At 42.0% G+C, this 22,864-nt stretch overlaps 1 protein-coding gene across 6 annotated transcripts in view; it reads right to left on the bottom strand.

Annotated features, from left to right (window-relative positions):
* The window catches only part of PHACTR1 (phosphatase and actin regulator 1), a 697,605-nt gene that overhangs the window by 145,516 nt on the left and 529,225 nt on the right, over positions 1-22,864 (bottom strand). For all 6 annotated transcript variants that reach the window (XM_049883909.1, XM_049883923.1, XM_049883943.1 and 3 more), the window contains one exon: positions 21,072-21,152. In XM_049883909.1, coding sequence (XP_049739866.1) covers positions 21,072-21,152 — 81 coding nt within the window. The remainder of the gene's footprint in view (positions 1-21,071; positions 21,153-22,864) is intronic.

Raw genomic sequence — 22,864 nt, 5'->3', positions numbered from 1 at the left:
TCTACTCTGCCTTATAGAGTCATTATGAGTCGGAATCAACTTGATGGCAACAGGTTTGGTTTGGTTTGGGGCTCAGATGGAGGGGAACTGGGAAGGGCAGCAGGCTGAGGGGAGGCAGGCGTTCCAGGACAGCAGAAGTGCAGTGTAGGCCAGAGGACTGCCAACATCTATTGAGCACTGAGGTCAGGCAGTGGGCTAAGAGCGCATATTGGATTTGTCCTTTAATTCTCGGACAATCCTACAAGATAACAAGCATGAGCCAGAATGGAGTTGAGTGGTACATCATTCTACAGTATTCCCACTGGGGAAGACACTAGGAGGACTGCCTGGTTGGTAAATAAACTAACTGCCTTCAACCAAGCCAGCTGGGGGCCATGGATAGCAAGAGAGAGTTAAAGGAACACATAGCCTTGCTGGCCGGATCAGACTGGGATTCTGGGGTTAGTTACATTGAACCAGAAAACTGAGTCCACAGAGATCAAAAGATGTCCTATACCTTCTACAAACAGAAAACAGGAGAGCATGGACTAGAACTCTAGGCTTAGGACTCCTACGGAATGCTGCTGTTTTAAAGATTTTTACGTGGGGGTTAAGGTTGAAAGTCTCATTGACTTGTCTAAATTTACACTGTTGTTAGGTACCAGTCGGTTCCAACTCATAGCAACCTTTTGTACAACAGAACGAACACTGCCTGGTCCTATGTGACTAGTCATAGGCAAAAATTTGAAGTCAGGAATGTTTTTGTAGGTTCTGGCCAGTCTTCCTTTTACTAGCTACCAGCCTTTCAATGTTTGGCTTGCCTTCCTGTTCACAAACACCAGTGCAGGTCAGTGGTTATGCAGTGGGCACACATTAGAAGGATGGGGGCATGTGGGTGTGGTCAGTGATGCCCACCACGTTCAAGTCACCTCACCCTTCCATGATATCACAGGAAGGGCTGTTCAGAAGGGCGGTATTGTAGTGGGTCTTCCAAGATCTGATACTAGGAAGCAACTCTCAGTTAATTATACTTGCAATACCTACGTTGATGGACACATCCGTAAGAACTGGGGAATGAAACCTTCTATAGTGCTTATCTCCAAAAGTTCTGGTCAGTAAGACAGCCTGTATAATTCTAAGAATGACGTTTCCTTGCTCTTAGAAAGAGATACTGTTACAGATTGAATTGTATCCCTCAAAAATGTGTGTCAACTTGGCTAGGCCGTGATTTCCAATACTGTGTGGTTGTCTACCATTTTGCGATTTGATGTGATTATCCTATGTGTTATAAATCCTAATCTCTATGATGTTAATGAGGCAGCATTAGAGGCAGTTATGTTAATGAGGCAGGGTTCAATCTACAGGATTAGGTTTTATCTTGAGTCAATCTCTTTTTAGATATAAAAGAGAGAAGTGAGCAGAGAGGAGAGGAGCCTCATGCCACCAAGAAAGACATGCCGGGAGCAGAGCACGTCCTTTGGACTGGGGGTCCCTGTGCTGAGAAACTCCTAGACCAGAAGAAGATTGATGACAAGGACCTTCCCCCAGAACTGACAGAGTGAGAAAGCCTTCCCCTGGAGCTGGCACCCTGCATTCAGAATTCTAGCCTCCTAGACTGTGAGAGAGTAAATTTGTTAAAGCCATCCACTTGTGGTATTTCCTTTATAGCAGCACTAGATAATCAAGACAGATACCAAGAAAAGATAGTCTTCTCTTGTTCCCTCTGGACATTGTTGTGAAGGTCAGCAAGTGATGCTGGAACTACTGCAACCATCTTCTTACCATGAGGGGTTGTAGCCTAAAAATGGCACTCCAAAACAATGTTATTGGCCTGATGAATCAACAGACCCTGGAGCTGCCCTACTGCTGGACATTAGTATGTGAGATTCATTCACTCAATGAATATTATTGAGCACCAACAAATGCCAAGCACGCTCAAGGCATCTGGTATAGATTAGAGGACAAACATACAAAGATCACTGACCTTGTGGACATTCTAAATTTGCTTATTGTTTCAGCCTCTTTAAGTTTTCTGTTACCCACAACCAGAAACATCTTATGCCCTACTGATTGAATATTGACTTCCCAGGTAACTGAAGATCCTACAATTAAGCAGTACAAAAATAATTAAAAAAGACACTTCTCAGCCCTATCTGAATTGACACTTCTGCATTTAATACTGAGGACATTTTTTTTTTTTCCCTCTCACACTGAAACATTGTCTTCTGCCTTGGCTGGCATAATGCTGAACATTCTTATTTACTTCCTATTTGTTGGGCCACTTGTCAGTCTTTGAGGGTTCTTTTTAAACTTCCAAATCATTAAATGTTGAGTTTCTGTGGGATTTTCTATCAGGATCACTTATTTTGTCATTTTACATTTTTTTCTTTCGGAGAACTATCAGGTTATACGACTTTATACTACTGATAATTCCAAACTTGTACCTCCAGCCCACATCTCTCTCTTGACCTTCACCTTGGTCTATTTAGTTGTTTACTTAGAGATTGGATAGCTCCAAGTGAACATCGCCAAATCATGGCAATATTCTGTGTCCCAAGCTTGCTTCTTTTGGGTTCCCAGCTCAGTGAATGGCACCTGTATCTGACCACCGAGTCGCCCAAGCCAGAATACTAAGTACCAGCCATGCCTACTCCCTCTCCTTCACACCCCAAATCTAATTACCCACAGTGTCCTATAGACCTCCTCTCCTACAACTCTCCTATCTGTCCCCTCTCTATCCCCCCACACTCACCATACTAACCATATTCCCGCCACCCACCATCATATCATCTAAATCCCAACCACAGTCTGCTAATGATGCTTTCTGACTCATGTCATCCCTCCAATTCATTCTCGCCTTTAGCCAGAGAGATGAGGCTGCAAATCTGATCATGTGTAACGCTCTTCCTACTCACTGCTCTCAGGATGAAGAACAAACAACTGAATGTAGTTTTCACTGCCTGCATGATGTGTCCAGACTCCCCCTTATCTTCCAGACACGCTGAACACACACTGTTTTTCTCTCCTTCACTTCCTCTTGATTTGTTGCCTTCATATAGACTAGTCTTTCAGCTTGGTACACCCCTCCTCCCCATGGCATCTTCTTTAGGCTAATTCTTACTCATCCTTCACGTTTTCTCTAAGACACTGCATCTTCCAAGGTGACTTCCCTAAGTCCCCAGCCTAGATGGGAGATGCTCTGATGTGCCCCAGAACATTCTGTACTTTCCATATCATAACACCCATCTACCTGGACCCACAATCGAGACTGGAAGTTCTGTGAGTTAGAGAATGGCTGTCCTGTCCTTCCTAGTGTTCCTGGGGCCCAGAATGATGCCTGCAACATAATTTGTTGTTGTTAGTTGCCATCGAGTCAATTCTGACTCATGACAACCCCATGTGTTACAGAATAGAACTGCTCCATAGTTTTTTTTTTTTTTTTGGCTGTAATCTTAACAGATGTAGGTCTCCAGGCCTTTCTTCTGTGGTACTGATGGGGGGATTTGAACTGCCAACCTTCAGGTTAGCAGTCGAGCACAAACAATTTGTGCCACCCAGGGACCTTCTGAAACATAAAAGGTGCTCAAAAACACACACAGCACATACTGTTCATTGCTAAAATAATAAAATTTCATTAATTCTTTTGGGTTGGGATAGTGGTTTTCTCAGAGAAGTACTGCTAAAGATAATTTGTATCAAATTTCTCTTTATTCCTTTTATTATTTAAACCACACTCAATCTACACTACCAGGGCAATCCATTGTTTTTGGTGGTTAGGTGTCCTAAGCTTGCTTCTTTTGGGTTCCCAACTCAGTGAATGGCACCTGTATCTGACCACCGAGCTGCCCAAGCTAGAATATGGAGTACTAGCCATGCCTACTCCCTCTTCTTCACACCCCTCAGGGTTCTATAGACCTCCTCTCCTACAACTCTCCAATCTGTCCCCTCTCTATCCCAAATGATTGTATGTTGCTAATGCTGAAGGCAAACACCCTTTTCATTTTCACACAATTACTCCAAATCACAGCTTTCAGACAATACCACTTATAGGTGAGATATCAGGAAGAGCTAATAACAGCACCTGGTAAAGGCTGTCAAAAGCACTTCCCATAAACACCGATAAAGTCCACACACCTGTGATACTAGATCAACAGTGGGAGGTAAAAAGGCTCAATCCTACCACATTTTTATGTGGTAGGAGAATTTTTATTTTTAAAAGATGATGACCTTTTAATTTAAATATCAGGCTTTTTTCCTTTTCCCTTTTGAATGCCAGATGATGGAAACGCAGCCTTTGCATAAAAGAGTTGTCCATTTCATGGAGTTTCTGCTTGTGCTCACAATTAAAAATGGCTTCCAAAATGTTGCTCTAACCTGATTAAGGCAAAAGACCGCCTCAATGCACTTTATTATTTGCTGCGGAAGGTTATTGGAAACTCGACGCAATGAGAAGTAAAGCCGCTCACCGGCCCGCAATCAGTTCTACTCCTTCCTTGCAGTGCCTGGGCCCCCTCCCATCTTCATTCTCCTCCGGTGTGCTGTCTCTGCCACCAGGTCTAGGTGAGCTGCAGCTGACTCAACTGCAGCTGATTCTCATTATTTGTGGCTTCTGTATTTGTGAATTCATCTACTCGCTACAATTTACTTGTAACCCTCATCCCCGAGTGGCTGTCACAGTCATTTACAGACACGCGCAGAGTGGTGAGAAGTTTCAGTGTCCCAACGCGCACGTTCCCAGCTGTGGTTGAACAAAGCGACACTCTGCCTTCTTGTCTCAGCGCTCACATTGTAAACAAGCGTCCATACCGTGGTCTATTTACTGCCACATTCCCCCCCCCACACACATTTTTGTGCTTTTTGTTGGTTTTGCTGATTACAGTGGCCCCCACGTCTAGTGCTGAAGTGCTGCCTCCTGCTCTCGCTCTAGTTATAGTGCAAGAAGGCTGGGACGTGCCTTACAGAGGACATTTGTTGTTTTAGAAACGCTTGCTTTGGACGTGCGTTATTGTGCTGTTGGCCATGGGTTCGACACTGATGAATCAGCTATATGAAATAAGGTGTTTAAAAACAAAAACTCATGTAAAACATGGTTATGTATTCATCAGTTGATGAAAATGTTGTGACCCGAGGCTCACAGGACCTTACCCCTATATTTTCTCCAGGAGCAGTGGTTCTGTATTTGCTAATTCTGTTTGCAGCAACGTTACAGACCATGAACTCGTTACCTTCCAGCTGATTCTGGCTCATAGCGACCCTACAGGACAGAGTAGGGCTGCCCCATAGAGTTTCCAAGGTGCGGCTGATAGATTCAAACTGCAGACTTTTTGATTAGCAGCTGAGCTCCTAACCACTGCACCACCAGGGCTCCTTATGGACCATCACTACCATGGATAATAAGGATTAACTTTATCACTGTGAGCAGCCACACGTTTGAGCTTCGTGTTCCCATTTAGGGTGTGGAATTATATAAGATGCAGGGGCACTGTCACTGCATTTGATGGTAGGGAAATGGCCTTCCTTTCCTTCTCCTCCCCTCCTGATATGTGTGATTTATGTGAATTAAACATACACATGCTAAATAAGGTCAAGTGACACTGGGATGCAACTGAGGTTTCTTTAAGAAATCCAGTGATCAACGTACAGCACAGGGTGGAACAGACAGACGCTTCCAGCGAGTCCTCTTTACAACAAAGATCCAAAAAAACAAGTGAAACGAGTATATTTATAACAAGGTAGGAGCCCTGAGCATCAAAGGCAAGCTTAGAAAATGAACTGAGGGGCAGGGGGAGGAAGAGACGGTTCAGAAGTGGAGAGGGGTTACTGGACCCGAATCACTGGGAGCCCTCAGGCACCATTCCTGGAGTGGTGACAGCAGGTTGGTACTAGCATTTGGCTGCAGTTTCCTCAGGGAGAAGCAGCCAGCCACTCAGCCTACTCACACCTCCAGAACCTGAGAAGAATGGCGCTCTCGGAAAAAGCTAAGTACTTGCGTATATTTTACCACGCTCCCCACCCCCAAGCCGGCTTCAGTGGCTGAATTTCCTGGGCCTGAGATAAGCACTGTTGAGTGCCTAGAGCCATCCTCCTGGCCTTGGACTAAGAAAAAATTTGCAACTGAGGGAAAAGATATTTTGCCAGCTCCACTAACCGGGGAACTCAAAACAGAAGCGGCTCCTGACCAGGCATAAACATTCTGTGGACTTTGAGCACCTTTCCCCTCTGCATGGACCTGTGTGGGGCTATTTCAGGAGAAGAGGCCCTTGTTGGCAGACTCCAACTGTTTCAGCTGTGTGGTGGAGAGGTAGGTGTTTGATGTTTGACATTGCCTTGCCTATTAAACACGGTCCTCACCTACTCACATCAGGGGCCTAAGGACTGGTAGCTCCACCCAGTCACCTGCTACAGGGGTCCAAAGATAACTGGTAGCTCCCAGTTCTTACAACCAAAAACACTGGGTGCCCATGGTCCGTCTGCAGAATGCACCCACCTGCATGCTCTAGGGAACAGGGATGTGCTTTCCTCAGAGATACTTGAGGGTCAGTTCTCAGCCCCCTGCCTTGTTCAGAGCATGACCCCTTGCTGCAATCAGATACCGGTACTACACCAATCACCCCTGCCTCTCTAAGACTGTAGGACAGAGCCTGTACCACACACTTGATGATCAGCTACCTGGACACTTGAGCTGAATTCATACAAGAAAAGTGAATGGACTCCTAGACTGAAATACCTGATAACAGCTCTAGCCATTTGGGACAGGACATCAGAGCTCCAAAGGCAAAAATAATCAAGCTAGCTCACTCAAGCAACCCACTTGGGCATAAAAGAAAACAAAACAAAGTAAGAAGCAAAAACAAGAAGCAAAACAAAACAAAGACACAGTAAGCAAGCATAAACTAATACAATAACTTATAGATGGCTCAGAGACAACAGTCAATATCAAGTCACATAAAGAAACAGACCATGATCACCTCAACAAGCTCTCAAAACAAAGAATCCAGGGATCTTCTAGATGAAAGTGCATTCCTGGAATTACCATAGGCAGAATAAAAAAAAAAAAAGGGCAGAATACAAAAGTTTAATATACAGAACGCTTCAAAACATCAGGAAGGAAATGAGGCAATATGCAGAACAAGCCAAGGAACACACAGATAAAGCAATTGAAGAAATTAGAAAGATTATTCAGGAACATAATGAAAAATTTAATAAGCTGGAAAAATCCACAGACAGCAATCAGAAATTCAGATTAACAATAAAATTACAGAAGTAGACAACTCAGTAGAAAGTCAGAGGTGGAAAATTGAGCAAGTAGAAGCCAGAATTTCTGAACTAGAAGATAAATCACTTGAAACTAATATATTTGAGGAACAATCAGATAAAAGAATTTTAAAAAAATGAAGAAAACTTAAGAATCACGTGGGACTCTATCAAGAGAAATAACCTATGAGTGATTGGAGTACCAGAACAGGGAGGGATAACAGAAAATACAGAGAGAATTGTTGAAGATTTGTTGGCAGAAAACTTCCCTGATATCGTGAAAGATGAGAAGATATCTATCCAAGATGCTCATCGAACTCCACATAAGGTACATCTTAAAAGAAAGTCACCAAGACATATTGTAATCAAACTTGCCAAAACCAAAGATAAAGAGAATTTTAAGAGTAGCTAGGGATAAACGAAAAGTCACCTACAAAGGAGAGCCAATAAAAATAAGCTCGGACTACTTGGCAGAAGCCTTGTAGGCAAGAAGGCAGTGGGATGACTTATTTAAAAAACTGAAGGAAAAAAAATTGCAAGCCAAGAATCCTATATCCATCAAAACTGTCTCTTAAATATGAAAGTGAAATTAGGGCATTTCCAGATAAACAGAAGTTTAGGGAATTTGTAAAAACCAAACCAAAACTACAAGAAAAACTAAAGGGAATTCTTTGGTTAGAAAATCAATAAAATCAGGTATCAACCCAAGAATAGAACACCAGGCAGAGCAATCCGAAGTCAACCCAGACAGGGAAATCAAACAAACAAAGCAAGATTAAAAAAGAAAAAAGCTCAAAACAGGGTAACAGTGATGTTATTATATAAAAGAGGACAACATTAAAACAATAAAGAGGGACTAAGAAATATAATCATAGATCTTCCATACGGAGAGGAAGATATGGTGATACAAAGAAATAAAAGGTAGTTTTAAATTTAGAAAAATAGGGGTAAATAATAAGGTAACCACAAAGGAGACAAACTATCTTACTCATCAAAGTAAAATACCAGAAAGAAACAGACACTCAGCAGAAACAAAATGAACAAAAACGAATATGAGGAAAGGACTATATATAGTTTACTCAGCACATACAATTAAGTGGGAAAAAGAAACTGTCAACAACACATAAAAAAAGACATCAAAATGATAGCACTAAATTCATAAAAATAAAATTCATACCTATCCGTAATTATGCTGAATGTAAATGGACTAAATGCACCAATAAAGAGACAGGGAGGTAGAATGGATTAAAAGACACAATCCGTCTATATGCTGCCTACAAGATACACACCTTAGACTTAGAGACAAAAACAAACTAAACCTCAAAGGATGGAAAAAATATATCAAGCAAACAACAATCAAAAAAGAGCAGGAGTGGCAATATTAATTTCTGACAAAATAGACTTTAAAGTTAAATCCATCAGAAAGGATAAGGAAGGACACTATATAATGATTAAAGGGACAATACACCAAGAAGATGTAATCATATTAAATATTTATGTACTTTTTTTTTTTTTTATGTACCCAGTGATGGGGCTACAAGATACATAAAACAAACTCTATCAGCATTGAAAAGTGAGAAAGACAACTCTACAATAATAGTAGGAGACATCAATACACCACTTTCAGTGAAGGACACAACGTCCAGAAAGAAGCTCAATAAAGACACGGAAGATCTAAATGTCACAATCAACCAATCTGACCTTGTAGACATATACAGAACACTCCACCCAACAGCAACCAACTATACTTTCTTTTCTAGGGCACATGGAACATTCTCTAGAATAGACCACATATTGGGTCATAAACCAAGCCTTAGCAGAATCCAAAACACTGAAATATTACAAAGCATCTTCTCTGACCATAAGGCCATAAAAGTGGAAATCAGTAACAGTAAAAGCAGGGAAAAGAAATCAAACACTGGGAAACTGAACAATACCCTGCTCAAAAAAGACTGGATTATAGAAGGCATTAAGGATGGAATAAAGAAATTCATAGAATCCAATGAGAATGAAAACACTTCCTGTCAGAACCTTTGGGACACAGCAAAAGCGGTGCTCAGAGGCCAATTTATATCAATAAATGCACACATACAAAGAGAAGAAAGGCCCAAAATCAAAGCATTATCCCTACACCTTGAAGAAATAGAAAGAGAGCAACAAAAGAAATGCTCAGGCACCAGAAGAAAACAAATAATAAAAATTAGAGCAGAACTAAATGAGATAGAAAACAGAAAAACAATTGAAAGAATTCAGAAGACCAAAAGGTGGTTCTTTGAAAAAAATCAACAAAATTGATAAACCACCGGCCAAACTGACAAAAGAAAAACAGGAGTAGAAGCAAATAACCCAAATAAGAAATGAGAGGGGTAATATTACAACAGATCCAACTGAAATTAAAAGAATCATATCAGATTACTATGAAAAAATATACTCTAACAGATTTGAAAACCTAGAAGAAGTGGATGAATTCCTAGAAACACACTACCTACCCAAACTAACACAAACAGAGGTAGAACAACTAAATAGACCCATAACATAAGAAGAGATTGAAAAGGTAATCAAAAAACTCCCAACAAAAAAAAGCCCTGGCCCAGATGGCATCACTGCAGAGTTCTACCAAACCATCAGAGAAGAGTTAAAACAACTAACTAAAGGTATTTCAGAGCATACAAAAGGACAGAATACTACCAAACTTATTCTATAAAGCCAGCATATCCCTGATACCAAAACCAGGTAAAGAAACCACAAAAAAAGAAAATTACAGACCTATATCCCTCATGAACACAGATGCAAAAATCCTCAACAAAATTCTAGCCAATAGAATTCAACAACATATCAAAAAAATCATTCACTATGACCAAGTAGAATTCATACCAGGTATGCAGGGATGGTTCAACATTAGAAAAACAATTAGTGTAATCCATTACATACATAAAACAAAAGACAGGAATCACATGATTTTATCAATTGATGCAGAAAAGGCATTTGGCAAAGTTCAACACCCATTCATGATAAAAACTCTCAGCAAAATAGGAATAGAAGGAAAATTCCTCAACATAATAAAGGGCATTTACACAAAGTCAAGAGCCAACATCATCTTAAATGGAGAGAGCCTGAAAGCATTCCCCTTGAGATCAGGAACCAGAAAAGGATGCCCTTTGTCACCGCACTTATTGAACATTGTGCTGGAGGTTCTAGCCAGAGCAATTAGGCTTGACAAAGAAATAAAGGGCATCCAGATTCGCAAAGAAGTAAAATTATCTGTGTTTGCAGACGACATGATCTTATACACAGAAAACCCTAAGGAATCCTCAAGAAAACTATTGAAACTAATAGAAGAGTTCAGCAGAGTATCATGACACAAGATAAACATACAAAAATCGGTTGGATTCCTCTACACCAACAAAAAGAACATTGAAGAGGAAATCACCAAATCAATGCCATTTACAGTAGCCCCCAAGAAGATAAAATACTTAGGAATAAATCTTACCAGAGATGTAAAAGACTTATACAAAGAAAACTACAATACACTTCTGCAAGAAACCAAAAGAGAACTACATAAGTGGAAAAACATACCTTGGTCATGGATAAATATATTATTAGGAAGACTTTATAAAAATATCTATTGTACCAAAAGCGATCTACACATTTAATGCAATTCCGACCCAAATTCCAATGACATTCTTTAATGAGATGGAGAAAAAAATCACCATCTTCATATGGAAGGGAAGGAGGCCCTGGATAAGTAAAGCATTACTGAAAAAGAAGAACAAAGTGGCAGGCCTTACTCTACCTGATTTTAGAACCTGTTATACCGCCACAGTAGTCAAAACAGCCTGGTATTGGTACAACAGATACATGGACCAGTGGAACAGAATTGAGAATCCAGACATAAATCCATCCACATATGAGCAGCTGATATTTGACAATGGCCCCAAAACAGTTAAATGGGGGAAAAGACAGTCTTTTTAACAAATGGTGCTCGCATAACTGGTTTCCATCTGCAAAAAAATGGAACAAGACCCATACCTCATTCCATGCACAAAAACAAGCTCAAAATGGATCAAAGACCTAAATATAAAATCTAAATGATAAAGATCATGAAAGAAAAAATAGGGACAACATTAGAAGCCCTAATACATGGCATAAACAGTATATAAAACATTACTAACAATGCAGAAGAAAAACTAGATAACTGGGAGCTCCTAAAAATCAAACACTTATGCTCAGCCAAAGACTTCACCAAAAGAGTAAAAAGACTACCTACAGACTGGGAAAAAGTTTTTGTTATGAGATTTCCAATCAGCACCTGATCTCTAAAACCTATATGATACTGCAAAAACTTAACTGCAAAAAGACAAATAACCCAATTAAAAAATGGGCAAAAGAGATGAACAGACACTTCACTAAAGAAGACATTCAGGTAGCTAACAGATACATGAGAAAATGCTCATGATCATTAGCCATTAGAAAAATGCAAATCAAAACTACAATGAGATTTCATCTCACTCCAACAAGGCTGGCATTAATCCAAAGAACACAGAACATAAATGTTGGAGAGGGTGTGGAGAGATTGGAACACTTCTACACTGCTGGTGGGAATGTAAAATGGTATAACCACTGTGTGAATCAATTTGGCACTTCCTTAAGAAGCTAGAAATAGAACTACCATACAATCCAGCGATCCCACTCCTTGGAATCTATCCTAGCGAAATAAGAGCCTTTACACAAACAGATATATGCACACCCATGTTCGCTGCAGCAGTGTTTACGATAGCAAAAAGATGGAAGCAACCAAGGTGCCCATGAACAGATGAATGGATAAATAAATTATGGTCTATTCACACAGTGGAATACTACACATCGATAAAGAACAGTGAGGAATCAGTGAAACATTTCATAACATGGAGGAATCTGGAAGGCATTATGCTGAGTGAAATTAGTCAGTTGGAAAAGGACAAATATTATATAAGACCACTATTATAAGAACTCAAGAAATAGTTTAAACAGAGAAAAAAATATTCTTTGATGCTTATGAGAGGGGGGAGGGAGGGAGGGTGGGAGAGGGGTATTCCCTAATTAGATAGTAGATAAGAACTACTTTAGGTGATAGGAAAGATAACCCACAATACAGGGGAGGTCAGCACAACTGGACTAAACTAAAAGCAAAGAAGTTTCCAGAATAAACTGAATGCTTCGAAGACCAGCGTAGCAGGGGCGGGGGTTTGGGGACCATGGTTTCAGGGGATATCTAAGTCAACTGGCGTAATAAAATCTATTAAGAAAACATTCTGCATCCCATGTTGGAGAGAGCCGTCTGGGGTCTTAAGCGCTAGCAAGCGGCCATCTAAGATGCATCAATTGGTCTCAACCCCCCTGGATCAAAGGAGAATGAAGAACACCAAGGACACAATGTGATTATGAGCCCAAGAGGCAGAAAGGGCCACATGAACCAGAGACTGCATCAGCCTGAGAACAGAACTAGATGGTGCCTGGCTACAACCAATGACTACCCTGACAGGGAACACAACAGAGAACCCCTGAGGGAGCTGGAGAGCAGTGGGATGCAGACCCCAAATTCTCATAAAAAGACCAGACTTAATGGTCTGACTGAGACTACAAGGACCCTGGTGGTCATGGCCCCCAGACCTTCTGTTGCCCCAGTACAGGAACCATTTCTGAAGCCAACTCTTCAGACGTGGATTGGGCTGGACAATGGGTTGGAGAGGGATGCTGGTGAGGAGTGAGCTTCTTGGATCAGGTGGACACTTGAGACTATGTTGGCATCTCCTACCTGGAGGGGAGATGGGAGGGCAGAGGGGGATAGAAGCTGGCGAAAAGGACACAACAAGAGAGAGTGGAGGGAGGGAGCGGGCTGTCTCATTGGGGGCAGAGTAATTGGGTGCATGCAGCAAGGTGTATATGGGTTTTTGTGTTGAGAGGCTGACTTGATTTGTAAACTTTCACTTAAAACACAATAAAAAAAAAGTACAGCAGAACCCACCATTGTTATTCTTAATAGTCTATAAATACAGCATTACGTGCATTTGTACAGATTCTTGCAGTTATCACAAACACTAATATTTATTAATGTTCTCTGATTATTAATATGTAACACCTTACAAGACCTTCCTGTGTTCTGTAAATTCCAAATGAAGGACACATGGTCTTAAGAGAGGTTTCAGAATCCACACTCGCTGGCTGTGTGCCGTTTGGCAAGTGGATGACATCTCTGGCCTTCAGCTGCTTCATGCCTACACTGAAGTTATAACAGCAGCGAGGCCAGGCGACTTCTCGAGATCCTTGCTGACTGTGAGAAATATATCATCACTATTTTACTAATGGCCAAACAGTTCACTTTTTCAGTATATTTTTCCCCGTAACACTTAAAGCCACTATTTGAAAGTAGGCTATTTGGCATCCATATACATAAATATAATATTGCCTTATTTAAATAACTGGCAATAAAGTTTCGTGAACCATAAAACTGAATAAACATGGGGATTCCTAGTGTTCTGGGTTCTGCCAATACAGGGGAACAACCCAAGCTGGGTGAACATGCAGAAAAAGATCCATGCTCACATTTGTTGTTCTTTCAGTAAACACTTCCTGGGCATCAGCTATGTCCCAGGCACTGTTCTAGGCACTTGGGCTACATCAGTGAACAAACCAGATGAAGATCTCTGCCCTGGTGGAGCTTATGTTTCAGTGAGGGGCAAGAGATAAGAAAGAAATTAATGTAGTAAATACATAATTTACCAAGCATGTTTGAAGATGATAAGCAATAGAACAGAAAGAAAAGGGTGGAGCAGGGTAAAGGGACTAAGAACTTATGGTCCCAGGGTGAGCTTTGATGAGAAGGTGAGATCTGAGAAAGGATACTGGGGAAGAGGTAACAGCAGACACAAACATCAATGGCTAAAAGTCAGGCTGTAGTGGAGAGGAAATTAGCAGGAAGTGAGGCCAGAGACACGGCACTGGTAGCTCAGTGGCAGAATTCTCACCTTCTATGCAGAAGACTCAGGATTGATTCCTGGTCAATGCACGTTATGCCCAGCCACCACCTGTCTGTCAGTGGAGGCGTGCATGTTGTTATGATGCTGAACAGGTTTCAGAGGAGCTTCTAGACTAAGATGGACTAGGAAGAAGGGCCTAGTAATCTACTTCTGAAAATCAGCCAGTGAAAACCCAATGGATCACAACAGTCTTGTCTGCAACCAATCATGGGGATTGCGCAGGACTGGGCAGTGTTTCATTCTGTTGTGCATGGGGTTGCTGACTCGATGACAGCTAAAAACAAGGCCAGAGAGTTAAAGCAAACAATAGGGGTTGGAAGGCCCATCCTGTAGGGCCTCGGAGGCTGTCATAGGAAGTCGGAATTTTCTCTGAGTGAACTGGAGAGCCACTGCAGAGCTCTTAGCAGAGGGGTGATATGATCTGACTCACAGAGCGCTGAAAGAGGCAAGTGCAATATAAACCTACTGCCGTCGAGTATATTCCGACTCATAGTGACCCGATAGGGCAGAGTAGAGCTGCCCCATAGGATTTCCAAGGCTGTCAATCTTTACGGAAGCAGACTGCCATATCTTTGTCCCGTGTAGCAGCTGGTAGTTTCAAACTGCCAACTTTTTGCTTAACTACTGTACCACCAGGGGTTCTTAAAATGCAATATAGAGGCCTTAACTTGAAAGAAACATACTTAGTTAAGTTAAAGAACCTACATTCTCATGAAACAGGTCATGAGGTTGCCTTAAAGTAGTAGCAAAACCCAATTTTAGAAGTTGGGTGCCCGTGCCTGTTTCAGCAGCCCAATCACCTCATTTAGGTCTCTGCTCAAATATCACCTCCCCTAGGAGGTCATCCATGATGGCACTTATCTAAAAATCGAAACTCCCTCTGATTATTTCCTTACTTTGCTGCCTTGTTTTTCTTCATAGTGCTCATCTCTCCCTGACTATATATTGTTTACTTATTTCCTATTTCCTTCGGTCCAATGTAAACTCAGAGAAGATGAGCTGATCACTGCAGTGTCCCCTAGAAGAACACCTGACACAAAGGAAGCACTTGGTACAAATTTGCTCAACAAATGAATGAACGAATGAACGAACGCTTGCCAGGTCCAAGAGGCAGCAAAGCTGGTTGCTCTGATTGAATTACCGCAGCTAAAGAAAGGGTCAACCAGCCCAGAGGACCATGGGCTTTGGTGTTCCAGAAGTCTAAGGGAATGTTTTAAATAAACAGGCCACAAGATTGGGAAATAAACAGTTAAACATAGGTGGTCTATCAAATTCTACATTATTCCCCACAATTAGTTGGTTTAAAATTTTTACTAGTGTGTTGAGGCTTCATCTTAGTGCTTACATGTTTTCTTCACCGAACTATTATAACCCTAGAGTAGAAAATTTGAAAAATGAGGTAGGAAGGAAGAATCTATAGCTTACCGTCTCTACTCTCACCATTGTTAGCATAATTTAAACACTTCTTCTTAAAAATGTTGTTTTCAATTTTTGCTGCATTCTTACATGACCTCAATATAACCAGGGGTCAGGAACTTTCCTCACATTTTTAAACTTTTACTTAAAGCTCCTTCTGACTCTAAAATTATGTGGTTCTATATGGAAACTTGGAGTCCCAAGGTAGGGTAAACAGTTAACACGCCCTGCTGCTAAGCAAAAGTTTGGAGGTTCGAATCCACCCAGAGGCATACTGGAAAAAAGGCTTGGCCATCTACTTCCGAAAAACCAGTCTGAAAACCCTACAGAACACAGTTCTACTCAGACACGCAAAGGGTCGCCATGAGAGTTGACTCCTGGCAACTGGTTGGTTGGTTACTGGACATGGAAATAAATGAAAAAACATACAAGCCATTGAATAGTTATGTTCCTCACTTCTTAACATGTTCTGTTAAATGCAGAACTACTGTGCTTGTTTCTATAGATATTTGAGATCATTCGCTCTCTTCCACGCAAACTTTCATTTTCCCTGGCTTGAATTTATTGACGAGTTTGGGATTTGAACCCACTTAAAAAATATACTTTTGAGGAGATCTGTCAGAGTAAATGAAATCCCATTAATTTTGACTTCACCCTGCCCAACGAGTTACACTATAGTTTATTTTTATACTTTCTTTGAATGAGGGAGGTATTCTTAAGCAAAATCAATAAGTGTGAAGAAGACTGGAAGAGAGACTCTTACCTGCTAAAGAGAGCACGCTGCTTCCGACCACACTAGCAGTATCATGTACACACGCAGTGTAACAGCCGTGGACGCAGAGGCCCAGGCCTCGGGCTGCGTACCACCCACCGGCTGACAGTCATGACAAGTCAATGTGGCCACTGTCAGGGGCCACGCATGTCAGTTGGAACTCTTTTGCTGCCAGGTAACTAGAGTCATGTACACAAAATGAGGAATTACCCGCCAGACAATATGGAATGATTTCCCCAAATCTCTGAAATTTATCTTTAAAACTAACAACTTGAAAAACTATTAACATCTCTCTGCCACGTGCCGCTCTCTCGGGTTGCGGCAATGAGATTTACTTTGCTTTACCCAACAGAATCCCAGGGACGGCAAAGGGAATGTTGCCGTCGAAGCAGAGGATGAATGACGGGAAAGACGACCCATTTAGGGCCTCTGAGGGAGGCAGGTGCAGGTGTAGGACAGAATTAAATTAGGCCTCAAGGGGCCTGGGCTCTCTTTTGACGCAGACGTGGGTAAGACTTCTTTTGAGGAGGCTGCAGATCTTTATATCCTTTTGATCCTCAGACAAATGGGTACAGTGATGTCCCCCTCTTACTAACTCCGGGGCTGACTGAAAGGGTCACCTAGGGTGAGGCACAAAAAGGGCTCAAAAAAGCACAGAGTATGATGATGATGACTATGAGACTAAGAATAATAACGCTAATCTCAAATTCTTGACAATTTACAGGGTACTATTTTTTTTTTTTTTATGAGTCGGAATCGACTAGATGGCAATGGGTTTTTTGGTTTGGTTTAGCCACTACTTCGGTTTTTTTTTTGGTTTGTGATCAGCTACTAAACAAAAGGTTGGCAGCTCGATCAACCCAGCAGAGATAAAGAAGACAAGCCTGGAGATCTGCTTCCATAAGATTACAGCCACTGAAAACCCTATGGAGTAGTTCTACTCTGTAACACATGGGGTCACCACGAGTCAGAGGCAACAGCAACTGGTTTGGTTTTGGGTTTAGCTATCTTATCCCCATTTTAAGATAAAGAAATAGAGGCACAGAAAAGTTAAGCAACTCGAGTAAAGCCACATAGCTAGTTAGTAGGGAAACTGGAATTGAATCCAGGTATTAATCTGACCCCAGTGTCCATGTTAATGTAATACAACACAATGCAATGTATTGATTAATATCTACTCTGACACAAAATGGATACCTTTATCAGAAAATTCATAGCAACTATAAACCTATACACCTACTATTTGCACTGGATTTCTAATCTCAGTCCCTGTCTTCCTCTCATCTTCCCATCGTACAAACAGTACATATTTCTGACAGCCTAATTTATGTCACCACTGCTCATCGATCAGTTTGTTGTATTGTGGTGGCCTGTGTGTTCCTGTGATTCTTGAAGCTATGCCACCAACATTTCAAATACCAGCAGGGTTACCCATAGTAGACGGTTTCAGCAGAGCTTCCAGACTGTGACAGATTAAGAAGAAAGGCCTGGCAGTCTACTTCCAAAAATCAGCTAATGAAAACCCACAACAGAATATTTTTCCAGTAGAGTGCTGGAAGATGAGCCCCCTAGGTTCAAAGGCACTCAGAATACACAATGGCCAAAATAATGGTCTTGAGCATACCAACAATCACGAAGATGGCCGCAAGACCAGGCAATGTTTTGTTCTGTTGTACATGGGATCGCCATGAGTAATAGCTGACTTGACAGCAGCTAACAACAACAATCTATATCAGACATTATCCTAGGTTTGGGGGATCTAACAGGAAGCCTGTGAGGTATTCTCCCGGAACTTACATGCTAGTGAGGAAAGTCACAAAAACAAAACCAAACCCACTGCTGTTGAGCCGATTCTGACCCATAGCGACCCCATAGGGTTTCAAAGGCTGTAAATCTCTACGGAAGTAGACTGCCACATCTTTCTCCCACGGAGGCGCTGGTGGTTTCAAACTGCTGACCTTTGGGTTAACCACCAAAGCTGATCACTTTAACCACTGTGCCACCAGGGCTCCTTTGAGGAAAGTCAGCCAGCAAACAAACAGAAAAGAGCAGACAGTGGTAGGTACGAACACAAAAATAAAGTAAGATGTGGTGACAGGTGGCAGGTGGGGGCCAGGTTTGTCCTTCCCTCCACCACTGATTGAGGGCATGCTCTGGGTCAAGCGCTGTGCTCGCTGCCAGAGAAACACTGTGAACCAGCCCAGCCTCGCTCGCAGGGACCTCCTGTCTGCTTTTGAGGCTTTGGCAAACACCTGCCACAATGGTCCTCTGTTTCTTTTCTATAAAATGAGCCTCTAACAGTCTTATGATTTCTTTCATTAAGTCATAACTTCACTTAGGCAATGCTTAATTTAACACAGTTATTATGTGTAATGGAGTCTCTAGGTAGTGCACACAGTTAACGTGCTTGGCCTCTAACTGAAGGGTTGGAGGTTCCAGTCCATACAGAGGCGCCTTAGAAGAAAGACCTTCATAGAAATCCTATGAAGCACAGTTCTACTTTGATACGCAAGGGGTCGCCAGGAGTCAGAATCAATTCTATTGTAACTGGTTATAGTAAAATCCATTCTATACTTTAGAGTATTATTGAAGTTTTACAGTGAGAGACATAAAAACTGCAAAAAAGGAAGGGGGAGAAGGGATTATTTAACTGGATCTGAGCAGGCTTTGGAAGTGACAATAATATTCATTTAAGTACTTGGATGCTTGCCCTGTATCATTACACCTGCAGTCAATCATCTTCTGTCTCTACTGGAGGTGATACGGAGAAAGGAGCTTAAGATGGAGTGGAAGGGCTTGGGAGGTTGTATAGAAAAGCATGACATTGGAGAAAAAGGATAAAATTAGGGATTCTTTTGGCTTAATCAACCAAGTTGTATTTTGGTGTGGCCTCACCCAGAAGCAGAAGGACAAAGAGGCTCATTATAGAGATTTCTTGGCCCAAGAAAGCTCTCTTAATTATGCTATTGTCAGCTGCCATCAAGTCGGCCCCTGAATTATAGTGACCTCCATGAACAACAGGATCAGACCATTGTGATCCACAGTGTTTTCACTGGCTGAGTTTTTCAGATACATTGCCAGGTCTTTCTTCCTGGTCTGTCTTAGTCTGGAAGCTTGCTGAAGCCTGTTCAACATCACAGCAACACACAAGCTACCAATGACAGACGGGTGGTGGCTTGGCCAGGAGTTGAACCTGGGTCTCCTGCATCGAAAGGGAGAATTCTACCGCTGAACCACTAAAAAAACAGTTGTCTTTGAGTCAGCTCTGACTCCTGGTGACCCTATGTGGGTTAGAGTAGAAGTGTGCTCCACAGGGTTTTCAATGGCTGATTTTGGGGAAATAGATCTCCAGGCCTTTCTTCCAAGGTGCCTCTGGGTACAGTTGAACCACCAACCTTTCAGTTAGCAGCTGAGTGCGTTAACCATTGGTACCATCCAGGGACTCCCTAGCAACCTATTAGAGGAAGACAATAAAGTTCCCTTTTTCACAGCATTGGTGTCAAACCACAGGATGCTGAGAAAAATGACGGGGCTCTGGGAATGATGTAGGTACTGGTTGTGAGTCTGCTGACATTCAAACACACACAGCTGGGGTGAATTTAATTGCTCAGGCGCTAGGAGTTCCCAAGACAAATGTTAAAAATTCACCAGCATCAAGAATTTCCTTCTCAGATTCTTTTTTTTTTTTTTTTTTGCAGTTTGTCTCTCCACAATAGAAGAAATTGAGGTGGAGAAAATTATAAAACACAACTGTACATATATTTTAAATAATATTTACAGTGATTCAAATACTCTGCAAATGTGTCCACAACTGTTTGCCAGTAAATATTGCCTGCTTTGCTTAGCAAGTTACTATCTTTAAATATGAATATATGCTCTGAGGACTATACGCCCTCTTAGTGTTTAAATGAAATAACAGACTGTCACTTCTAATTGCGTTACGGTCATCAATACTGACTATCCGTTTTGGTCTTCTTAATGTTTGGGGCTGCTGTTATCTGGTGGGTTAGATTATTAAATCAGATATTCCAGGGCAAGATCCATCCCTGATAGTCAACGTAATCCTTATCATTCTTACGACGCAGTCCGCCAAGTTTTCGCCAGTCTTCTGCCCACTCAGCTTGTGTTCTGATACAGGAAGCAAGCTGGGTTTCTCACTCCCCACGCTTCTCTTTGGTCCTGCAGTTTTCACTGATCCTCATGGCTCTGGCACCTTTCACCTCATCCCTTCCTGTCATGGGGCTTCCCGATACTATTCAGATTTTGAAGTATTTTCTCTTAGCACAAACTGTCAACCCAAAATCCAAGTAGAAAGTGGCATAGCTCTAATGGCAGAGTTGTACTATTTCAAACTACCTTCTATAGTTACAGGGCCTAGGAACCACAGCTCTACTCTGACACACATGGGGTCGCCATGAGTCGGAATCCACTCGACAGCAACTGGTTTTAATAGGATGCTGAGAACTTTAGCACCCTCTGTACGAGCTGCCATGCTCTTTTTCTCTCCAGGAGCGTCTGGAGTTTTAAGTCCTGACAACAAAGTGATATAGAAAGCTGAATCGCAGGCTGAGAAAGGAGCACCCAGATTCCACGACACTGCTTCTGGCCCTGGAAGGCAGCCCAGCCCCTCTTACCTTTATCATAGATTTCCTTCAAGACCCCTCGCTTTATCAGCTCCTCTCTGCTTTGCCTCATTGATATTTTCCTTTCCAGGGCTGCAAGTCAAAGACAGAGAAGAAACTGTGAGTAGGCAACACATTAAAAACAAACAAAAAAATTTTTAGTACATTTTATTTTTCAGAGCGTTTTCGGTTTACAGAAAAATTGGGCAGAAAGCGCAGAGTTCCTGTATACTCCCACGCCCCCTGCACAGTTCCTGCTATCATCAACATCTCCAGTTCCTGCGGTACCTGTGTTACAGGTTATGAACCAGTATTGATACGTTACTATTATCTGAAGTCCACAGTTTACATCAGAGCTTGTTCTTTGGGTTGTACAGGTCTGTAGGTTTGGATGAAAGAGGTGGCTTCTATGGGAAGCCTACCCACTGGCCTCCACTGCTGGGTTCCCAGTCAGAGCAGCCAAGCTGGGAGAGAACAGTTCCCTTAGCCAAGGCGCATCCCTCTGCCAGGCTTTGCTGCACCTGAGCCCCTGCGCAGACAGGTGGGGGCTGCAGGAGGGAGGAGCAGGTGTCCTCTCGGAAAGGTGGGCATGAAGTGGGAAGTCAGGTGGAAATAAAGCCCTTGCAGAGAGGTGAGGTGCAGCACAAAGGGGCAGGCTTGGGGTGCCAGGCAGGGCGGAACTGAAGTGAGGAAAATCAGCCAAGCCTGTGGAATAAAGAACGCTAATGCAGCTGCTGGCATTTCAGTCTCTCTGTCAACACTGCGTGGAGGAGGTGAGAGAGTATTTAGGTTGCTTTTTTTTTTTTTTTTGTCAGCTTGCAAATCTCTGCATCCTTGGGAACCGTAGTTATGTGGGGACGTGTTGGGGGGGAGGGGTCAGTTATAAAATAAGAAAACTTATACGGACAAACCTAGATACAGATTTAATTACACACACACACGCACAGCTCAACAGAATTTTGTTCAAACAATACAAATGAGTAAGAACTTGAAAAACAAAGGCACAAACGTGAACACACTGCTCAGAACTACTGAACAGGCTACCATCTTGGCAAGTGCCTTTAAAATTCTTGTTTCACTGATGGCAGAATAAATAAGCCAAACTTCACATACACACATATGTGGCAGTCTGCTTCCATAAAGATTTACAGTCTTGGAAACCCTATGGGGAACTGACTCGAAGGCAGCGGGTTTGGTTGTCAATTTGATCTCCTATAGATAGTTCTTAAGAGAGCATAATGCTCAAGGCAGACATTTTTTACTAGTTAAGCTAAACTACTGTTTGGTTTTAAGAAGACTTCAGGGGATAGTTTTGGTTTAAGGTTTAAAGATTATCTCCACGCAATGGCTTCAGGGATTCATCCAATCTTCATGGCTCCAGGAAGTCTGGAGTAAAAATGGGAGGCGTTTTTATTATTAGTTTACGTAGGGCTGAACATCGTGCTAAAGTGGGATAATTATACTTTATTCTTAGGAGCTTCTTCCTTCAAAGGCGCTCTTCACTCATCTCTTTTAAAAAGGTATGCACAACGCCTCTCTCCTGTTTGTATTTTCTGCAGCCCTTCCAAAGTTATCTCTAAGTTGAACTGGGTTCAAAGACAAGCTCACCAGTGCCCTGGGAAGTGAAATAAAGTAGGCTGTTTGGTGCAGAAGGGCAACGCATGTCTTTTGACCCAAGTCTACTCCTGGATCATAAAATGCAGGAGGGAGTGGATTTAATGTGGGGAAAAGAAAATAAAATGGTTTCCTTCTCACCAAAAGCAAGGCTAGGTCTACCCTTATCCGCCTATAATTTTGGCTTTGGG

The sequence above is a fragment of the Elephas maximus genome, chromosome 1, assembly GCF_024166365.1.
Source record: "Elephas maximus indicus isolate mEleMax1 chromosome 1, mEleMax1 primary haplotype, whole genome shotgun sequence".
Classification (NCBI taxonomy): Eukaryota; Metazoa; Chordata; class Mammalia; order Proboscidea; family Elephantidae; genus Elephas; species Elephas maximus.
Note: the sequence above shows the minus strand (reverse complement) of the source record. Positions and strands in the feature narration are given on the sequence as shown.